The following is a 20,624-nucleotide window of genomic DNA, read 5'->3' as shown; positions in this document are numbered from 1 at the left end:
AATTGTCTTTAGAAAGCTACCAAACAGGCATTTTCAAAATCTACTTTTATGAATGTCTTGACTTACAAAATTACAACATGAAATCTAGTGTAATTGAAAAGTTTCTTTGTGAAGAACACTTGGGGGGCTTTAGGTGTAGTTAGGTTTTTCTGTAGTTTTTTTTTTTTTTAACAAAAAATAGTTAATGCATCTTAAAATATGTGAAAATCCCAAGAATTAAAATGCCCCAAACCAAAACACAAAAATATGTACACCCAGCACTGACACTAGCTCCAGTAGTAATTGAGCTCTGTTTTGAACTCTGATAATAAAAAAACACTGTCAATGTAGTAAGAGTTTTCAGTTAACATTTTCAGAATAGTAAAAATTACTTTCCATAATGATACCGTCAGAAGTTATTCTATGGTGAATAGTTTTATAAAATTATTGTTTTCTTTCTTCTCTGTAGCAAAAAAAAAAATCCAACTAAGAAAGAATCTGTTGTGTTGTTTTATACTATATTGAGGTAGTATACATTTGAAGAAAGATTTGCTGAAGTCCATGATTTGCCTAGATCTGTAGGGTGTAGTCTCACCCTCCTTCAACTCTTGCTGAGTCTTTCACTCAAAAAAAATACTTAATCTGAATCTATGCAGGAAGATAAAAATGTGGTTGATTTAATAAAAAAAAAAAGGGAAAGAAAAAAATGGAGAGAAGGTGCAGGGGAAAGTGAGACTGAGTGAGAAACAATACATTTTTCTAGCTATACATTCACAGAAAGCTCTTCTGAAACTATTCTCACAGATATGTTGGTATGACAAGTCAAGAAAGTACAAAGAATTCCTTCCAAGGCTTTGGGGAACACCATTTGTTCAAGGGAGAATCAAGATACCAATCCAGTTTTGGGGAAACAAACTGAATCTGATTTACCATCAGACCAGGGGAAAGTCAGTAACAGATTGTGTGTACTTGCAAACTAACTGGAATTACATCATTTGGGAGTACCAAATAACCCTTGAAAACCTCCAAATGCAATTAACTAAAATGAAAATGCATCTTCCCCATTACTTCAGATTATTGAGCAACAGGCTGCATTGGTTTGGGCTGGGGACACTGAATTTTACTTTCTAGTATGGAGATTTAAAATGCTTTTTAAAATAGGAGTATGTTTGTAATATTGGTTAAACTTATTTTTACAGCTGTAAAATATCAAGAAAAATACCTGTATTTCTGCTTCAGAACTTCCAATTCCAGTGTTGTATCAGGGCTCTGTGCATATGTGGTAGAGTCTTCACACCCAAAGCAATATTGGAACACACTCTAAATAAAACATGGAACCAAACTTAAATGGATCCCATAGTTTGACAATAGATTAAGTATGTGAATGGTAAGTCTTCACACAGTGCTAACACTGACAAGACTTTCTGACGTTATTTTTTTATACATTAAAACATTTGCTTTGCAAAATTTGTTTTATAAGACAATTCAGTGTATCATCAACAGCTGAAATTCAAACTAAAGAAACAAAAGAAGATAAGCCCAAAGGGAGTATTTCTACCTTTTATCTGAACATCTTTTGTAGCTTGTCTCACTTCATAAAGTTATAGGTCACTGACTATTTACACAATAATTTTATCTGAATACAGCTGCACTGAAACTGATTTATCAATTTCACTGACCTTAGTCAAGATCTAACGACAATTCCCTTGATGCCAGTTAATGATTGCATCTTATTAACACAATGTCCTTAGCAATGTGTGTACAAAGTCAGTGATATCCCTTTTTGATAAGAATCCTTCTATGCAATATTCACCATCTTACCATAAATCCACAGTATCTTGGCCTGTTGGGATATACAGTGATTGATTCCTGGTCCACCCGACTTAAGAACCAAAATGGCAGCTTCTTCTCTAAGTTGGTGTGAAGGTTAACCTAAATGTAGATTTGCATTTAGAATGAGATGTGTTGTCTTAAGATAAATACACATCATATGTGAAAATAACCATCATGCCATTATATTCAATTCACTAGTACTAGTCCACACTGCAAACAGTGGTATAATATTTGAATAGTCCTGCCAGACACTAAAACTAAATAGTCATATTAGTACTGAGAATCTTAGCAGAATTAATTACTTCACAGAGATGTGCACTCTTTTGACTAATGAGAATTTAGTACAGCAGAATGAATTTGGTATCCTTTTGATTTCTGTACTTTCTTTCCACTGCACAGATTCTTTAACTAAAAGACAAATGTGATTTCAAGCATTGCAGTGACAGATTTTGAGATTCTGGTTTTGGAAAAACTCAGAATTGCTTGATCTGATGGTTCAAAAAATCCTTAAAAATGCATTTTCTAGTATGATTCCTTGGCAATGACTCATATGAGTGAAAACGAGATTCAGAATAAGATGTCATGGTCACCAATTTGCTTTACAGATATCCTAAGATGCAAATATTTGATGCTTTCATGCTGTGTTACTCACCTGCATTGCAATCCTTTTGAGTGCAGCATATTTCTGTACTTCAGCGATATCACCAACAGCCAAACCAATCTAGAAAAAAAAGAAATGTTTCGTTACCTATTTTTTCATTTTCAATCATATTTCTCATTCATACTTAAATAAAAAAAATATTCTAGGCTTAAATTATTTTTTCACTTGAATTTGGAAAAAAAATTTCCATATTTGGAAAACATGTATCAATAAATGTAGAAACTGTGTTTACTGACAACACTGTTGACAAGGCACCGAAGTGGTACTTTTGCCAAGAATAGCATTCCTTCTTTTATATTTTTCATTACTGATGTAGTGTTAAGAAACAGGTTGATCTCTTGATTAAGTAGGATCATGGCTGCAATAAACAAGTTTAAAAAAACATGAGGTATTTGACTTTTACTGCTTAGCTCATGTGAAAATGTGATTTCCTAATTAAAAATTATATTCAATGGAATATGGCTGAAGATATATTACATATTTTCCCCCTTTTTCACCATTATCATGTTTTCTGATTCCTGACATTCAGGTCAGGTTTTTTAGTTGTAACACTACTTCTGATTGCTGTTTAATGTGCAATGAAGATTTGAGTTTGGGCTTTTTGGGTTTTATATTTTTTTTTAATTAATTTTGTTAGTGTTAGGTTATGATACAACAAGGGATTGAACAAAACTCATTCTTCCCCAATTTTCTTTATCAAGACCTCAATATAATACATTGCAGCTCCAATTCAAATTCCATCAGAGTTATTACCTAAAGATATACAAGGTACTCCTGCAGGAGTGAGGTGTGGGAAAATACTCAGAGCAGTAAACTGGATGAAAAACAGGTGCAGAGAATGGGGACATTTTATTATGTTACTGAAAATCTCTGTTAAACAATGAAGGGCTGTCACTTACTGAAGTAATTCTGTACACTAGAACTCTATATACCCATGTTTAACCACTTTTGCATATTAAGAAATAGATGACTTACTAGCAAGTTCATAAGCAGGATTGGAATAAGCAAGGTGAATATAATGAGGACTGTGTAACTCAGGAATGGATATGGCAATTCACTGCTTAGTAAGGGATCAAGGAATGCATCATGGTAATTAATGTCTCCCAGCATCATTGCAAATGTCTTCATTACAGAAAGCAGAGGTGTGCTGTATGTTTGCTGCAAAAAAGAAATATCAAAATAAAGAAAAAAAAACAGCTGATGAAATCTGTAAATAAAGTCTTGAGATGCTTTAGTCAAAGATAATATTTATAATGGTAAAAACTTAACTTTACTATTGAACTAACCTGTGAACCCAAAAGAACAAAGAAACTCAGCCCAAAAGCCAGTATCAGGAAAAAGAAAACCACAGCAATCCGAATCAAAGTCCTCAAAATTTCCCAGAACATCACAACATAGATTCCATAGTTCTCAAATCTAGGCAATAAGTAAACAAAAAAGATATAGAATCAGTCATAGAATCACTTAGCATGGAAAAGACTTTTAAGATAATCAATTCCAACCATGAATCTAGCACTGACAAGTCTACCCCTAAACCATTAAATACTGACGTTAGAGTTCCTTGCAGTTATTTATGTAAGGCAGTAAAAAATGCCGATTTTAATCTGTGGAAAGAGACACTGCCTCTTTGAGAGATTTGGTAATGATAACAAACCTGTTCTACTTTCACATCCAAAAGAGTCCACGTAATCCTACTCACAGAAATTTAAACTGCATAATCTTATGATGCACAAGAACAATTTTCAAGATAGTACTCTTCATGGATAACATTTATTCTCTCCATAGGCATAGGCAGTACAGAATTGTATCACTGCTGCATTCAGAATAAAAACATTAGCAAATTATCCAGCTTTTTTCTGCTTCTCAAAGCAAAGTAGCAACCAGAACAAAGGGCAACTGGCACCATAATCCACGTAGCGACCACATGCCTGATTTAAAAGATTTCACTTTTTACAAGATGTGAAAAAAATGATGTTATGTAGTTTTAGTGTAATACAAACAATGGAAAACAAACAGACAAAAAGAAACACACTGCTCAGGAAGAGAAGGAGAATAGCACAATTTTAAGACACCTGTGTTTCCAACAACAGTCTGTTGCTGTCAAGCCTCTCCGATTCTTGTTTAACACAAAAACTAAATCTCAGAACAGGAATTATCATATAGGATATTAAATTACTTTTTCTTTCAAACCTGCCCTTGGGAATTTATGTCCTCTCTCAAATCCAGGGACTGGAGATTTTTTTATGCTACTGCAGTAGCAACTGTGAAATTCCCTATGCATGTCTTTCACTCTGAAACATTATGTTCAAGACTGGAAAGGTCAAGCTGGAAATAAAGCAAAGCTGATCTTCTCTTACTTTTTTGGCATTTATTACGCAAATTCCAGTTCAAGTCAATGGAATCACAGGTTGCTTTGGGAAGAGACAGCTGAATGAGTTAGGATAAACATGTGTAGAGTTCTACTGCTACACACTTGAAAAAACAGCCAGGCCAGGAAGGCATTTCATCCAAGCAGAAGAGAGGTTGTGCAATCATCTGTTCCCTTTTCACTGTTTAGGTTCAACCCCCATTTTGCCAGAGCAGACAGGACACACCCATCCATTAGTTGTCCAAAATCAGACAGGCGAGGACAAGGTTTGTAGCAGAGGCAAGACCATAAAGGTACTGTCTTTGATATTAACTCTGTTTACAAACCGTGTCCTTAGACATCCCTACTACAGTAAAACAATCCTGAAATTAATCAGCAAATGTTGTGTTTGTCTGTCTGCAAGACTTCATGGGGGTGATTACTGCATGTATACAATAAAAACATTTATGCAGTGTTATCACATGCAGTCCTGCTCAGGCACAAATGTGTTTAATTTATTAGTCTTAAGCACTACACCCACACTATTTTTTTCTCCACCCAGCTCTCTTGCAGGTCATAACTCTTGGGCACTATTATACCAGTGACAAGATTTATGGATAATTAAGGGCAATAAAAAGACATAATGTCAACTGAAGAAATAATGTCATCCATTCTAATTCATTTATAGGACACTGTGGTATAAAGAAGTGAGATGTGCCATTTAATATGGGAAATGATAAAAGAATTTACCTTCTCCCAGGTATTACTCATAAAACCTGACTTCTTTATGCCTTTCATAATTCATATCCTTCTGGGTTCTTTTAAAGTCAAAGTGTATACAGTGTAATGAAAGATGATTTAAAAAAGCTCAAATAAAGCATGGCTATGCTTAATAAAAACTAACATAAATATTGTTATATCTATAGTTACTATAACATATGTTGTTATGCTGTACATGAAAAACACTGAAATCAACTTTACAGTTCATCAGAGATAAAAATTCCTATGATCTTAATTTGGAAACTTGTATAGTTTGAAAAAAAAAAATACCAAATGGGACTCTCAGACTTGACCAGCCACAGGTTAGGATATGTAAACGATCTGATAATATTAAAATATTTTATTGTAAAGTAAAACAATTTTACCGTTGAAGATAAAGCAGGAAGTTCATCCAAGACAAATATACAGCAATTGCTCCACATTCCCACTGCAAATGAGCTGGTGTATTAATAAATAAAGAAGACACAAAAATTATGCTTGTAGTATAAATGGTCCAGTCCAGGAGATTGGAGTAATCCAACAAATATTTCAATTTCTAAGATTTAAGAGAGAAAGGTTAATATGTACAAGTCATCCATCATTAAAACAGTGAATTCAATACACTATTTAAATTGTCTTCTCAGTTTAAACCTTTATAAATTTAAATTAAAAAGTATAAATTGAAATTTCTCTTGTAATCAGGAAACAGATTAATTTCATTATCATACAAACTGCCATGCAAGCACACTGTCTGAATAATGTTATTTCTCTATGTACTTACCTGCTGAATTAGCTGAAATATTTCTTTGCAGATGCCCAGTAAACTCATAATTAAAACTAAACACATACACACCCTTGTGAAGTATGAATCCTGAAACAAAAATCAGAACACAAAAGAAATTAGAAATTATTAAAGGAATGTTCATGTCATCTTTTAACTATTATATATATATTATATTTCCAAGTTAAGTAACCCTGTTAGCTTGTGTCATATACTTATTTCTATCTAAATTCTGTTTCACTAATATTTATTGTGAAATCCATGTACTGGGTTGGGCTGTATATATGATTCTCATGACTTTTTCATATATCAGGATATCTTAATGGAGCTTTTATATTCCTAGAGTTTATTTTATTTCATATTTCTTCTAGCATATCCTTTTTGAGTTCCTGTTTCAGTTCTATGCCTTTTCTCTCATGTGAATATTATTTCATCACTATTAAACAAATATTGTTCACTGCAGGGAAAAAATGAAGTAACTATGTACCAAATATAAATTTCTCAGAAAAAATAAAAATAAGAAATGAGGACTGATAACTATCTAAAGAGGTTGCTGCTGAATTTTTTTAGAAATATACACTTCAGTTTTATTCCTTAGAGTTGCTACATCATAAATTAGTCTAGAAATTATTTAAATAATCATACCTCTTTGCTACAAAAATCCTAAACATACTGTGGCTACTAATAAAAGTACCTCATATTCTAATGGTCTGGCTTCATAGAGCTCTGTTCCATTCAAAGGTCTTCCTGGTTGTATGTGAGTGACCAAAAGAGTCAGTGGGATGAGACCAAGAGAATATATGCCTAAATTCATTAGATGTGCTCGAAATCCATAGGCCATCCTTGAAAGTGAGAATGTTAAAGTTACAACACTTTTCAAATTCTGAAGAGCATGCATTCAAATTTAACAATCAGTAATGAGTTCAATGAGACAAGGAAATAAACATTTCAGGAATGTCCCTTTGTGATGAATGCGTTCTTCACTTATGTGAACAAAAGTGTATTTGCCACTCTGAAATACTGTTCCTTTCATTTTTAACTTGGCAACCTTATTACACACTTTTGCAATAAAGAGGAAACAAAGACAGTAGTTGTCTTTGTTGCAAATACCAAAAAATCTTTACTAAGTACAAAGTTGCACTTTATGGAAAAGACATTTGCTCAGTCAACCCTATAAATCTGCACATTTTAATAAACAACTTTCAGGAACAATAGTCTTTATCTTGACATGCAGTATTGTATTTTATATATATTTGTAAACAGACCAACCATTTCATAAGCAAATATTCTTTACACACAGGATGACTGAGTAGCTCCATGCGATTGTGGCGTACCATGGCCTACAAAATACAAAATAAAAATACAGAAGGTCAAACTTAATCCATCTAGGCAAGCAAAGTGCTTATAAAACAGGCTAGGCCACTTTTTTTACCCAACTACTAGACTAATAAAAATTAAAATCTGTGTAAGATACTGCAAAGTTCTTTTGATTAAGCACTTTGGCCCAAAACCATTACTATCTTGCCCTCTCTCTGCCTCCTAAGGCATTCAACTTCTCTGCTGGGGCTCTGTTAGTCTACTTCCAGATTCAAAAATTATACAGACTATTTTCAACGATACCTGTGAGACCATGCTTTTACATTCAATGAGAAAATAATTTATTTATTATTAGACAGCATAACAACTAATTTCTAACAGGAATCTCAAAAAGTAAGTATGTTAAGCCAGAAAGTTTCTTATATAAACATTTTCTGACAAAGAATGAGAGAATAGATTGACAATGCAAAAAACCACAAATTTGTTTCAGGCATCATAAGTATTTAGCAGTTAACGTATGAAACAAATCGGCTTGTCAGGATTTTTCAGCTCCTTACATTCCAGTGCAAGGTCACTATAATGACTAGAGTGTGTTTTGTACCTGTACATACAACACAGTATCTTGAGCATTCATAGTTTTACCTAAACCTAAAAGAAATTTTACCTAAACCTAAAAGAAATTTTACTTATGACTTAGAATCTTGGCCCATACTTAATTTTGATATACTTTTAACATACAGAGGTATTGGCTTTGGAGAAGAAATATTACAATGAAAAATTCAAACCCCTTGATTTTGTCTAAACCAAGGCAGCAGCCAATGATGTCAGAGTAAAACTAGAACTTACATTTAGAGTGGTAAGTGGTTCATAGAAAATTTCTTCACCATCCTTTACTTTCTTGTTAAGTGTCAGGGGACACTGAAGATATCTGAAGTTATATTCAATCTATATAACAAACATACACCAGAATTTAAATATAATGCAAATGATTATGCCAGTCTTAGATAATGTTCTTAATACAAAAAAGGCTATCCTTCAGAGAAAAAAGAAGCATATTGTGTCAAGGTAGTTGAGAATCAAGATATGTATTCATTGTTAGCTGAACACATGCCATCACATTTGTGACTGCAAGATGTTTAAACAAACAGCCATTTTGAATTGTAAAAAAGAATTGTACATTTCTTACTGAACTGTTACTATTAAGAAAGATCATTTTCATAACTGTTTTGTTTTAATGCTGACTCTAAGGAAAAGCTTGTCTTTAAAAGTTATATGGCTTTGATAATATAATATAAAGAAAATATGCGGTAGCAAGAAAGTTTGCAAGTTTTCTGTTAATGATGTGGACACAATCCAATACAATCATTCATAAGGTGGTTTTCAATATGGTTTCAAAGGCAACAAAACTGGAGAACATTCATGTTTCCCTAGTGTTAAAAGCAATCTACTGCTTAAGGTTTTGGACAAGTAGTTACAAAACAAGGACACATACTGAACTCTTAATTATTGATGACAATTGCACTACTTATTATAAGCATACTTTTGATATGCATAAATAGGTATTATGTGTCTTCTCTCACTGCTATTTTGAAATACTCATCACCTCTGATACCCAGATTGGTTGCAATAATTAACACAGCAAAGATACAGTTTATGGATTGTAGAAGTTTAACATCACACTTATTAAAATATGTAAACATGAAGATTAGAGAAACTGAACTTCAAGCCATATACAGTCCAAAATATAAAATAAGACCTGTCTCCTGTGTTAAGAGCTGAGATTCATCAACAAAAGCACCTTACATATATGAGCTTGACATGTACATTAAAATATACATGCGGTGTACTTTCCCAAACCTTTTCATCTACTTACATAGAAGTCTCGACTTGTCTTTTCCTCTGAAGACTCAATTATGCAGTTGTCCAACACCAGCTTTACAGATGAACAGAAAAGTGAATTAAGGTGATATAGACAATGTTCAACAGAAAGAATGTGTTTAGACCAGAAGGAAATGACTGTAAATACAATGATCAGATAACTCTCAGATAACTCTCAGATAACTGAGAAGTGATGACTCAGACAGATTTTACGATGTATGTTTTGAAGACATAAAATTCCAGAGTTTTGATGTAGGAGTCAAATATAAATGCAGTTTACAAGGCTACATGCTAGTTTACAAGTATGAAGTGTGAATAGTTTATGAATACATATGAAGCAAATCACTTGCTATTTTAATTATAAAACATGTCTGCTGTGTCATTTAGCAATTTGCTAAGAAAGTGAAAATATCTCAGATGATTTTGAACCCAATTCACTTATGATTTTCATTAAGTTTATATATAATTCTTATATTACTTTTATAACTCCACTGATCTCAGGAAGCTAAGAACTTTTCTAATACTGAAAAATTTAAACTAGACAAACTGAGGTTATCACTAAAATGCTTTTAAATAATTTTGTGAACTTATTTCTGTTTTATAACAACATGTATTAGTGAGCACAGCAAGCAGAAAAATGAATGCAACAAAACTAAGATTATTTTGTGAAGTCATTTCTTTAACATGTGCAGAAAACTTACTTTAAATGAATCAGGAAGATACTCAACCATTTCCAGCAAAGGACACTTATTGGCACTGGAATAGTGAGAGAACGTCACAACAGCTTCTTCCCATCTGCAAAAAAATATTTCAGATAATGGAAAATAGATTTATTGCTTCTGTTTTAAATTTGCTTTTAGATTATTTGAGTTTTATTAAGGTACTGAAAATCATAATGTATAAAAATTTTATGCACTATTAAATGGAAAGAAAACTCTTTGGGGAGTAACGGGGTAATATTCTGGACACTTCTGCAACAATGATTCATGTTAAATTCTGTTATCAATTAAACAGAAATGTTTCAACTATGCTAAGGCCTCCTATAAATATGAAACTGGTAAGAATTTTGGAATCTTGCGTTACAAAATTAGGAAAGTAATAATAAATACAGTAAAATTCTGACAGTATTCCTGTAACTCTTACCCAAAGATGTTATCATTAGGCAATGGTGTATTGCTTTATTCCAAAAATGGGGTTTCACTGTACCTTAACGTAAAATTTTCTAAATTGCAGTTAAAATGCCACATTTTAAGAATACTTGCAACATTCAAAATCATGATTTTAAATTAAATCTCTTGAATTATTTCTGTTGCATTCACATTTTTATTAAAATTCTGTAGGTATTTAAGCATTATGTGAAAGGCCAAAATTATTTCTGATGGCTTCTACATGTTTTTTACACACAGAATCCAAATACTCAATGTAATATGAAAAACAATTTACCACATTGTCTGATGTTCATTAAAATTATGCTATTTTTTATGTGTGCTCATATATAACAGGTCACAAGCTTTGGAATTTTAGAAGAAGTACTAAGTTTTACTTATTAAACTACAGATTCTCAGAACTTAATCTCATTTAAGAAAACCAAAACAAAACACATGGGCAAATAAATTCAAGAAGCATTTTCTGTATATTTTACCTTTTGTGCAAAATGACAGCAGACACCACGTCTTTTCTCCTATTGTGTATTGCTTCATGGAAAAAAGAAGCTACTGCTTTGTTGAACAGAATTTTCGCACCATAGTCAAGAAGTAACCTCACTGCTTTTGCATGTCCTTCTCGTGCAGCCAAGTGCAAAGCTGTGTTCTGTGCAGACAAGCAGTACATGAGTAATTAAAAAAAAAAAGTATATTTCTGTGCCTTCCCACATTGAAAAGTCACATGCTTTTCTCAGCTGCAAGTCTTGAATGCTTTTACTAGCAACACAAAACATTAGAATATTGTCAGAGATCCTGACAGAGACTAGAGACATGTTCTTGATGTCTACAACTACAGTAGGGCAAAATCTGATGAGGAAACTCGCTGTAGGTAAGAAAAGCCAATTCATTGATATCTATTAGTTTTAGATAATCAAGAAGAGAAGCCTCCAATTAGATCCAGATGTGCTCATACAAAAAATCTGCAAGAAAATCTGAGGGTGTAATTTTGTACTTGGAACATTTATTTTTCCTTTGATGTTTTCATAAAAGTAAAGGAATCAGTAGTTTAGGAATCCAGTTACACTGAAACTGACCTCTGAGAGTCTTCTAATGCACACAGATTTTTCTGATTGAAACTAAGGACTTCTCACAAATTGAAATTAAGGCTTCTCATAAATTTATAGTCAAGATTTGTTTCTAATCTAGTAATTCTAAATGTTTTCAACACCACTTCTCAGAGAAATTAGCAACAGCTTCTGTGTTGGGAATTGAACAGCTCTTTAAAATGATTGCCCTATTTTTCTGACGGGACAAGTCCATACAAGAGGCCTTCTGTCCAAGAAAGGGATTCTGTCTTGACCTAATACACACTGCATTTGTCCAAACTCCAAAGCAAGACAGGTGCTGTTTTTGTTGGACATCACTGTGCAGTGGATTTCAAACAGTATGTTAATGAGCTGTAGTTGATACCAGATTTTTTCATATCTGTGTAAGTTCTTTAAATTTGCATTACCAATAGTTGTACCACGTTGCTAAAATACTCTTGCACTGTATCGGGGAACAAGAGGGACATGTCTAATATATTCAGTGTTTCATGTTTTCTATTAGACTATTTGAATCCTTTTTGTTTCCCACTAAAAGTATTGGATAACAATTTCAGCAATCATATATTTATCCAAGAAATGAACTTTTAACAGTGGTGAAATATAACTGAGTTTGCCACAGGAAATAAAATATCACACATGTAATGCACAGTGGAAAACTACTAGTAGCCTAACCCTGACATTTCCACTAGAAGTAACAGCAGACAAGAAACAAATAATATTAACACATACCCCTTCTTCATCCACTCTGTCAGTGCACTTCACATTAGTATCCAAAATGATCTGCATTGTGCGAGTGTATCCTCCGAAGGCAGCATGGTGCAGGGCTGTCCAGCCTTTATAATCACTTACATGTAACAGCATAAAATTAGAAATTATAAATAAAAAAGCTTTTTATAAATTTAAAGTGAATGTAAATGGCTGTTCCTTTGACTCTGACCTCTTTTTTTTCTTTGGCATAACTACTGCCAGAGATGTCCATACATTCTGTCAACTATTATGTGATGATCAATGCACCATTCAGAAGCAAAAGGTTCAACTCAATAATAGTACTTAGCTCTCCCCCTTTTCATCTGTTTCTGAGATCTGAGGATCTTTGACCTGAAGGCAGGACTTACAGTACAAACCAGAATGCCTGTGAACTACCAGTCCTAAGAAACCCTACTTAAGCCAGTAAATGAAGCTGAAATGATTATAGTATTTCAAAACCAGGTTTTTTTTCCATGAAAATGTTCAATATTCTTCTCTCAGCTGGATTTAGAGAAACCCCACTTCCCCCAGCATTAGAAGCTTTGGTTTTACAGCTACCCATGGTCCTCTGTTTTACAAGTATTTTATAACCATGTTCTTAACTTCATGTTTTTATTTGCTTATATTAATATAATATTTATTTTAATATACTGTACTTATATTTATATTGTATTAACTTCCCAGCAGATGAACATAAAACGTAAGGGAATAGGGTTTTTTTTGGCTCATTGAATAAAATTCTGTATACTTACCAGAGGAAGAGGGCCCCCCTCTTCAGAAGAAACTGAACTACCTTCTCATGACCATTCTGGGCTGCCAAGTGAAGGGGAGTCATTCCCTTCTTATCACCTTCATTCAGAAGTCTTGTGTCTTTCATATCTCTTATAAGTCGTTGACAAGTATTGATGCGCCCATAGCTTTGCAAGACACACACACAGAAATTAATGTCAAAAACACAGGGATGAAAACCAGGGATTCCATTGCCTAGACTGTGCTACTAACCTGGCAGCAAAGTGCAATGGTGACTTCTTGTCCCTGCTCTTAGAGTAGATGGAAACGTTGAGGCTGAGTAAATTATTTACAGAGAGGGCCACACCTTGCCTGCATGCATAATGCAAAGGAGTGCATCCTTCATTATCTTCATCCACGACAAGATTTTTAATATGTTCCATCTGTTATCCCCACAAGAAATACCCAAAAACAAAAGCACAGAATTACATCTACATCTCCTCTGCTCCACAGTTTCTAATAGCTTTCAACAATAGCATTAGTACTCTAAAGCAGTATCTAAAAATACAAAATAAACTTAAGTAATGGTAAATTTGGGAACAAAGAGCACTTTTTTTTTATCTGCTGATTTATGGGTCACCATTTTTTCAAATGACTACTCTTCAAAGAACAGAGGAGTTTGCCATCCTGCATCCATACTGCAACCCATCCACAGCACAATAAAAGAAATTCTTCTTTGCTGCCATTCCAACATAATGCTCACTGCTGGCAGCAGAAGGCTTGTACCAAACAGAAAGGCAGTCTTATAATCTATATTCAGTATAGTTATATTCAGCAAAACCTCTGTCACAACCCAGCAGTTCACTGGTTTACAGTGTAAATTTATCTCCCCTGTTTCTTTTTTTCATCTTCATTTACCCATTTTCCTTGTCTAACACTCTCCTAAAACCTTTCTTAAAGCAACTAAAAAACCCCTCCCACTGTCCAATCTACTTATTTGTCTGAATTATTAATATAATCTATAACAGGAAAGTCAATGCAGAGAACTGAGAGTTATCATCGCTGTTTAAAAACTGATTCACTACATCTGCTGAAAAGCGAGGTCAAATCCATTCTGAATTACAATCAATGGTGTTCACAGATTTCAGCACATGTCGTAAAATGAGTTATATTTGATTCATATTTAAAAGGCTATTTCTGGAGCTCTGGAGGCCAGAAAATTTAATTTTTTCAGGCAAGCTTGGGTTCTATCAATATGAGTACTTCATTTCAACATAGCCAAATACAAATCTGTGTTTGAAATATTTTTTAAAACCAAATCCAAGACTTCATTATGGTCCAGTCCACAGAAAGCTCCTGCAGAATATGCTGCAAGCTATTTATAAAGTTCTAGATCTTGACTGATTATGAGCATGCCTCCTGGCTTTACTGCATGCAAACTGGGAAAATAGAAGTGAAAAGTTCTATATATATTTTATTTTATATAATATTTTATTGCCTACCTCTTGAGCTATTCAATCCCCCAACAGCAAAATAATTTATGGGATTATGTTATTCCTTTGCCTGGCAATAAGAAAACTGTATTATTGGCTTTGAAATGTTTTCATAAGAGATATGCGATATGTACCTCTTCAAATCATTTTTTGTGACACCGGGCTATTTAACAAGTATCACAAATTTTTACAAACAAACCAAAACAAAATGGTAGTTGCTTTTTTCTTTAAATTTTCCTAGTAAGGGTAACAGAAAGACATAAATTGATGATTACTGTACCTGCAGATATTTTTCATTCAGATGCTGTAATCCTCCAGGCTGCAATACGGTCAAATGCAAGAAATTCCGACCAAGATGATCTTTTAATGATACATTTGCTCCTAAATAAATATGGAAATAAATACCAGCAACTTCAAAACTGCTGGTTCTTGGCACTACATAATGAAGTTTAAGACAAAGGAACAAATATTTATTAATCTATAAAATTCTATAAAGTATTTTTTATAAATCTATGAAACATTCTTCCAAGTCAACCTTGTAATGTATCATTTTGCTTCCCAAAAAAATTCACCCCAACTGAAACTCAGCTTTCGTCGTTTTCTTGTGTGTATGTTATTTTGTATTTCATGGTGCCCTTATATTCCAAGATGCTAATCACCCACAAATCAAGAGGAAATTTAAAGATGCAGATAGTCACCCATTCTCGTCTTTAAAGCTGTAAATTTTACAGTTTCAAAACTTACTATGCGGCTTTAAAAAAAAATAAATTATACTATTAGCAAGAGGAAATACAATAATAATCATTAACTTGAACCAAAGTGCAGAAAATGAAAAAGATATAGCTCAAGCATTTTCGAGGTGACTGTGATTTTATAAAACCACAGGTAAGGATTGAATGGTGAGCTTTAACATTTAAGGATTGACAGCTGGTATGAAATACAGCTCTGTTTAAGTGGTGTGTTTATTCTGCATTCCGCTTCTTTTGTGAGCTGCTAAGGAGTGCAGGGATGGAGTGCAAGTGCCATCTCCACCTTAAGAGAGGCATGACACATAGCATACACTCTTCTTATTCACATTATTCTACAGCCTGTTCACACAGCAGTGAAAGGGGTGAAATCATCACACCAATTCTTCCTTTATCCCAGGGGTTACCAGCAGTGTGCAGCTGTTTAGCTCAGCTGCTCTTGGGCTGGATGCTGAAGTAGTGAATTCAAATTGAGAGGGAAGGCGGACACAGAGTTTTAAAATTAATGAACTCTGCTCAAAGGAGGCATATATATATATATAGTATGTATATATTCCTTTTTACCTTTGGAAAGCAGTAAATTCACAATTTTCCATGATGCGCAGGAAGTGGCCAGCAGAAGTGGGGATCGACCTTCTATGTCAACACTATCAATATTAGCCCCCTGAGAAAAAGAATTCCAAGTTTATGGTGAATAATGAGTAAAAGAAACTTTAAAATGGTGCTGTGCCCTTTATAAGCATAGCAGAAATACAGGCATTCTTAGTAATCTCAGATGGTCTAGATGAATAATTTCACATTACATAAATAAATAAACAAACACATTACCTCTCTCTATAAAACTACTAGGTTTTCTAACCATTGGCCACAGTCCAGTCATCTATATATAAAAATTCGGATGGCAAAATAAGAGTGGCCTACTTCTAGGTATACTGAACTTACAGCTCATGATCTTTTATTAGAGAACATTTCCATCTATTTAAATTCTCAATACAAAATTCTAACTTGAAAATACCAGGATTGACACTATGGAAAAATGCAAAAATTGTAGCCCTTTGAATGATGTGGTCTTACCTATCGAACAATAACCAGAATTAGAACTTTCTAAGCCTCTACACTATATGAACACGATTCAAGAAGTAATGCAGCCAGAAATTAGTCTAGTTCAATCTGCATAGCTCAATCTACATTAGTTTTCTATCCTTCAGCATGATTTGAACCAAGTCCATTTTGATGCCAAAGCAGCTGTATCAACAGGGGGCATATTTTACTCTGTTTTGTCTACTTTTGCACTGACACAAATTGCCAGGATGGTACGGTCACTATAGTCACAGATCGTTATGGCCACATCAGAAAAGCACTACTATAAGCATAAATATATTTATCTAAAAAAATCCCACCAAGGGAGCAGGGAGATATATGCAAATGAACCAATGAGAATATTTTATGATGGTTTACACATCATTTTTCCTAGATACTGAGTTGCAAGTCAAACTTGATGAGTTGAGCAAAGTACACAAAAAAAAATCTATTTTATTTCAGCTAATATCCAAATGAGATTGAAAAAAAAAAAATCAATGGCTGTTTTTCCATTAACTTGAATCATATTTGGGTCCAGTCTCAATTGGAGAGAAAATTAATCACAATCCTGAGCAATATTTACTTTCTAGGATGGTAACACCTGCAATGTAGTAATAAGAAGCAGGTAACAAATGTGCAATGATTACTTTACCACAGAGAACAGGAAGTTTCCAATTCATTAAATATTTGGAAGTAATTCAAATTTTCCCATTTACCTTTCTACAAGGTCAGACAACATCTTAAATTTTTTTTTTTTTCATCAAGAAACAGACCTTTTTTATCCAAGTATCTCATATACTTCAATGAATACAGGGCAGCAATTTCCAGTTCCTTATGTAATATTTAATCATGTTCCCACCAGCTAGCATAATTGTTCAGCTTTGATACAGCTCAATTAAGAGTTTGTAAAATCATTTCTGAACTCCATTTAATTTTCCATTTCTGTTGCCCCAAATGCATTAACATAAATGAATTAAACAGATATTAATATAACAACAAGCAAGCTAATTTTGTAAGTATCAATTATGATTTATACCAATTTAATATTTAATTTTCTTTTTAGAGAAGACAAAAGAAGCCAAAGGGGGAAAAGCCAAAAAAAGGGAAGAAAATGTGAAAAATTTATAAAATAAAATATTTATTTATTTAAATAAATAAATGTTTATTTATTTTGAATAAAATGCGAATATTTAATGCAGAAAATAAATAGATGTTGTTCTTTATGAAAACTGGAAAGCCTTTATGAACTGGAATTTGCTAGTCCTTTCAGGCAGTAACATTGCTGCTGCACCTTTTCTTTTTCACCCTTGTGTACACCACAGCAGAGGCAGAGCTCCGTGATCTTGCCAGGAGCCCAAGGGAGGAGAGGAGGTAGCACAGGTTGTACATCCAACACTCCACTAACTCCATCTGACACATTTTGATCGATTCCCAGAAGGCGAACTAAAACATTCCTAAAGCATCAAAACTGGCACACTTTATATGGAAAGCCAAAGAAACCCTCAGCAAAATCTTCTATGGAAGAGGCCAAACTAGTGAAATGGCACTCAAGGAATGAGTTTGTTCTTAGCAAATGCAGTGTTAGATATTTTTATGATATAATGTTTTGTACAGACAGGCCTCCACATGCAAAACTTTTACCTGTATTTCTCACGTAATTAGCTCTGTTGACAGTTGGTTTTGTTGGAGAAGTTTAAGTAGTCAAACCTCACCATTTCATATTTGAATCAAAAGTAAGCCCAACATACAGCTCTAACTAAATCAAATCCTATAATAAACTTTCTGAGAAAAGCAAAACTGGATGTAAAAGAGAATTTCTTCTAGCATAATTGCTATGAAATGAAGTAAAAACCCAAAACACATATATATAAAAAAAATCTGATTATTTCTGAAAATGTCCTCAGTCGACTGGGGCACAAAATGATTCTATCAGCCTTAGTTTAATTGGCACAAATGGACATTGGGAGCATAGCCAGTAGCATCCCTGATTACATTTCTTCTCTTTGCTCTTCATAATTATTCACTGAAGAAATACAACTAAACCACACAAAATAGAAGATATTTCCAGATCATGCAAAAACTTTGGAATATGGCTATGTGATCCCATAGTAATCATATGTACATTCTTTAAAGAAGTTATTTATTTCTTGAAAAAAATCATATGAAATTCAATGCATGTTAAGCCTTTTTTTAATATTTAATGTCAGGAGAGTGTAGGATGACCAGGCCACTTCATTATATTTAGTTAAAGATGGTTATTAAACTTTTCTGAGTAAGTAAAATGGAAATAAAAATGTAAGATTTCATCCTCCGTAACTGTAGGATGGCATTATGGATCAACAACTACTGTTGCACTGTAACTCTCAAATATACACTCTGAAATGTATATATCTACCTATCTAAATAGCCTATACCTGAGAACACATTCTACTTTATGAATTTCTCTATGAAGACCTGCAGCAATAGATAGAAATAATCTCTCTAAACATGTTGCTTGATTAAATATTTACCATTGAAATCAAATACTCCGCCAGTTCATAATGATCAAACAATGCTGTTCTGTAGGGAAAAAATACAAAAACACAGTAATATCAGAAAGGACAAAGAAGTTTCAAGACAAAGGATAGCATTCTTCTTCATTTTCTAATATTTTCAAATAAAAAAAATTAAATTAACTTTAAAATATACCCTATTACATAACTCATCTTAATAAACATATTTTTTTGCATGGAGTTGTTTTTTCAAACTAAGTTCAGTTCAGTTATTACAGTCAAAACTCATTGCAGGAAACAAAGACCTCATTGGTAGGTAAACAGGCATTTTACCACAGCTTTTTAGGAGAATCAGTATTTCATATGTTAGATCATTCAGTGTGCCACACAAGGTCAATACAGAATTCCATAAATTCATACGCAGTTTTTTCCAAGCATGACAGGAGCATCAAATTCATTTCACTATTCAAAAATAATTTGGCTGTATCTTGTGCAATATTACCAGTGTGAGGTTAAAATTTTAATGTCTAAGTATGTATACTGACTCTGGCAGGCAAGTCTACTTGAAAAAATATGAACAAACTAATTGGTGGAAATTGGGCATTTGAAGCATAATCAGTAGCATTAGTTAAGTATACTGATGAAAAGTTGTCATTTACCAAAAATATTTTAAAGCTCTCTGTATACTTGGAATTTTCTCAGGTTTTATTCTACAGTAAGGCACTGGATTATGTATTATGAAAAAACTGGCCAAAGCATGAAAGTATAGCACAGTAAATACACAGGCAAAATGTTTTCACAAGCCAGACCTCTGTGAAATATTTTGACTCAATAAACAACACAGAAGGACAGTTCCAAGGTTGTACTGTATCTCAAATGATAACAGTTGCCTTAGCATTATAAGGGACAATAAAACATTGGGTGCACTATAGTTAGAACAGATTGCTCAAAAGACATATTTTAAAACTCAAGTCATGGTTTCAAATATGTAGAGATGCCTGCTTTATCTATAGTAGACCTTTCCAGCCACACATTAATACTGAATGCTTCACAAATGCTAAAATAAATTCCAAGGTGACTAAAGAGAAAGGGAAGTAATTTTATGAAATATTTAGATGGACGCATGACAGTAGGAATGCAAAAGCATCAAGTATGCTTCACTGCTGCTTTGTTTCTCAACCAGTTAATGTTCCTACATTCTCTATTCTGAGATATTTGGGTGATTTTCTACCTTCCCAATGATTCTTGATAATATAATTTTTACTTTTTCACAGACACAGGGACTAAAGTAGTGTTGTCCTTTTTACCTTTTAGCTTTTTATAAGGACAGTAATTATCACAGATAAGGCAGCCAGTAATTATCACAGATAAGGCAGCCAGTTATCTATTAAGTAGTACATGTGTCTGCACAATTTGCTTTGGCATTCTGTCATCACTTTGTCTTCAATCATGTTCTTCCCATGGTAACATTTCCAAGTGTACCCAAACATTATCCTAATTTTACAACAAACTCTTTTAATGTCTTCAATTATCT

At 33.4% G+C, this 20,624-nt stretch overlaps 2 protein-coding genes across 32 annotated transcripts in view; one reads left to right on the top strand and one right to left on the bottom strand.

The window, feature by feature from the left end:
• The window catches only part of KCNB2 (potassium voltage-gated channel subfamily B member 2), a 330,276-nt gene that overhangs the window by 32,548 nt on the left and 277,104 nt on the right, over nucleotides 1-20,624 (top strand). The gene's annotated exons all lie outside the window — the stretch shown is intronic.
• TRPA1 (transient receptor potential cation channel subfamily A member 1) overlaps nucleotides 1-20,624 on the bottom strand; it is a 31,433-nt gene that overhangs the window by 1,664 nt on the left and 9,145 nt on the right. The window contains exons 8-26 of the mRNA XM_023920897.2: nucleotides 19,109-19,157; nucleotides 16,083-16,182; nucleotides 15,053-15,153; nucleotides 13,553-13,722; nucleotides 13,303-13,467; nucleotides 12,533-12,647; nucleotides 11,198-11,364; nucleotides 10,257-10,350; nucleotides 9,551-9,610; nucleotides 8,524-8,622; nucleotides 7,630-7,700; nucleotides 7,055-7,202; nucleotides 6,361-6,450; nucleotides 5,966-6,135; nucleotides 3,760-3,889; nucleotides 3,449-3,631; nucleotides 2,465-2,533; nucleotides 1,801-1,911; nucleotides 1,202-1,299 (exon numbers count right to left, since the gene is read on the bottom strand). Coding sequence (XP_023776665.1) covers nucleotides 1,202-1,299; nucleotides 1,801-1,911; nucleotides 2,465-2,533; nucleotides 3,449-3,631; nucleotides 3,760-3,889; nucleotides 5,966-6,135; nucleotides 6,361-6,450; nucleotides 7,055-7,202; nucleotides 7,630-7,700; nucleotides 8,524-8,622; nucleotides 9,551-9,610; nucleotides 10,257-10,350; nucleotides 11,198-11,364; nucleotides 12,533-12,647; nucleotides 13,303-13,467; nucleotides 13,553-13,722; nucleotides 15,053-15,153; nucleotides 16,083-16,182; nucleotides 19,109-19,157 — 2,190 coding nt within the window. The remainder of the gene's footprint in view (nucleotides 1-1,201; nucleotides 1,300-1,800; nucleotides 1,912-2,464; nucleotides 2,534-3,448; nucleotides 3,632-3,759; nucleotides 3,890-5,965; nucleotides 6,136-6,360; nucleotides 6,451-7,054; nucleotides 7,203-7,629; nucleotides 7,701-8,523; nucleotides 8,623-9,550; nucleotides 9,611-10,256; nucleotides 10,351-11,197; nucleotides 11,365-12,532; nucleotides 12,648-13,302; nucleotides 13,468-13,552; nucleotides 13,723-15,052; nucleotides 15,154-16,082; nucleotides 16,183-19,108; nucleotides 19,158-20,624) is intronic.

The sequence above is a fragment of the Cyanistes caeruleus genome, chromosome 1 (assembly GCF_971803275.1).
Source record: "Cyanistes caeruleus chromosome 1, bCyaCae1.hap1.1, whole genome shotgun sequence".
NCBI lineage: Eukaryota > Metazoa > Chordata > Aves > Passeriformes > Paridae > Cyanistes > Cyanistes caeruleus.
The sequence above is the reverse complement of the archived record's forward strand: the minus strand, read 5'-3'. Positions and strand labels throughout refer to the sequence as shown.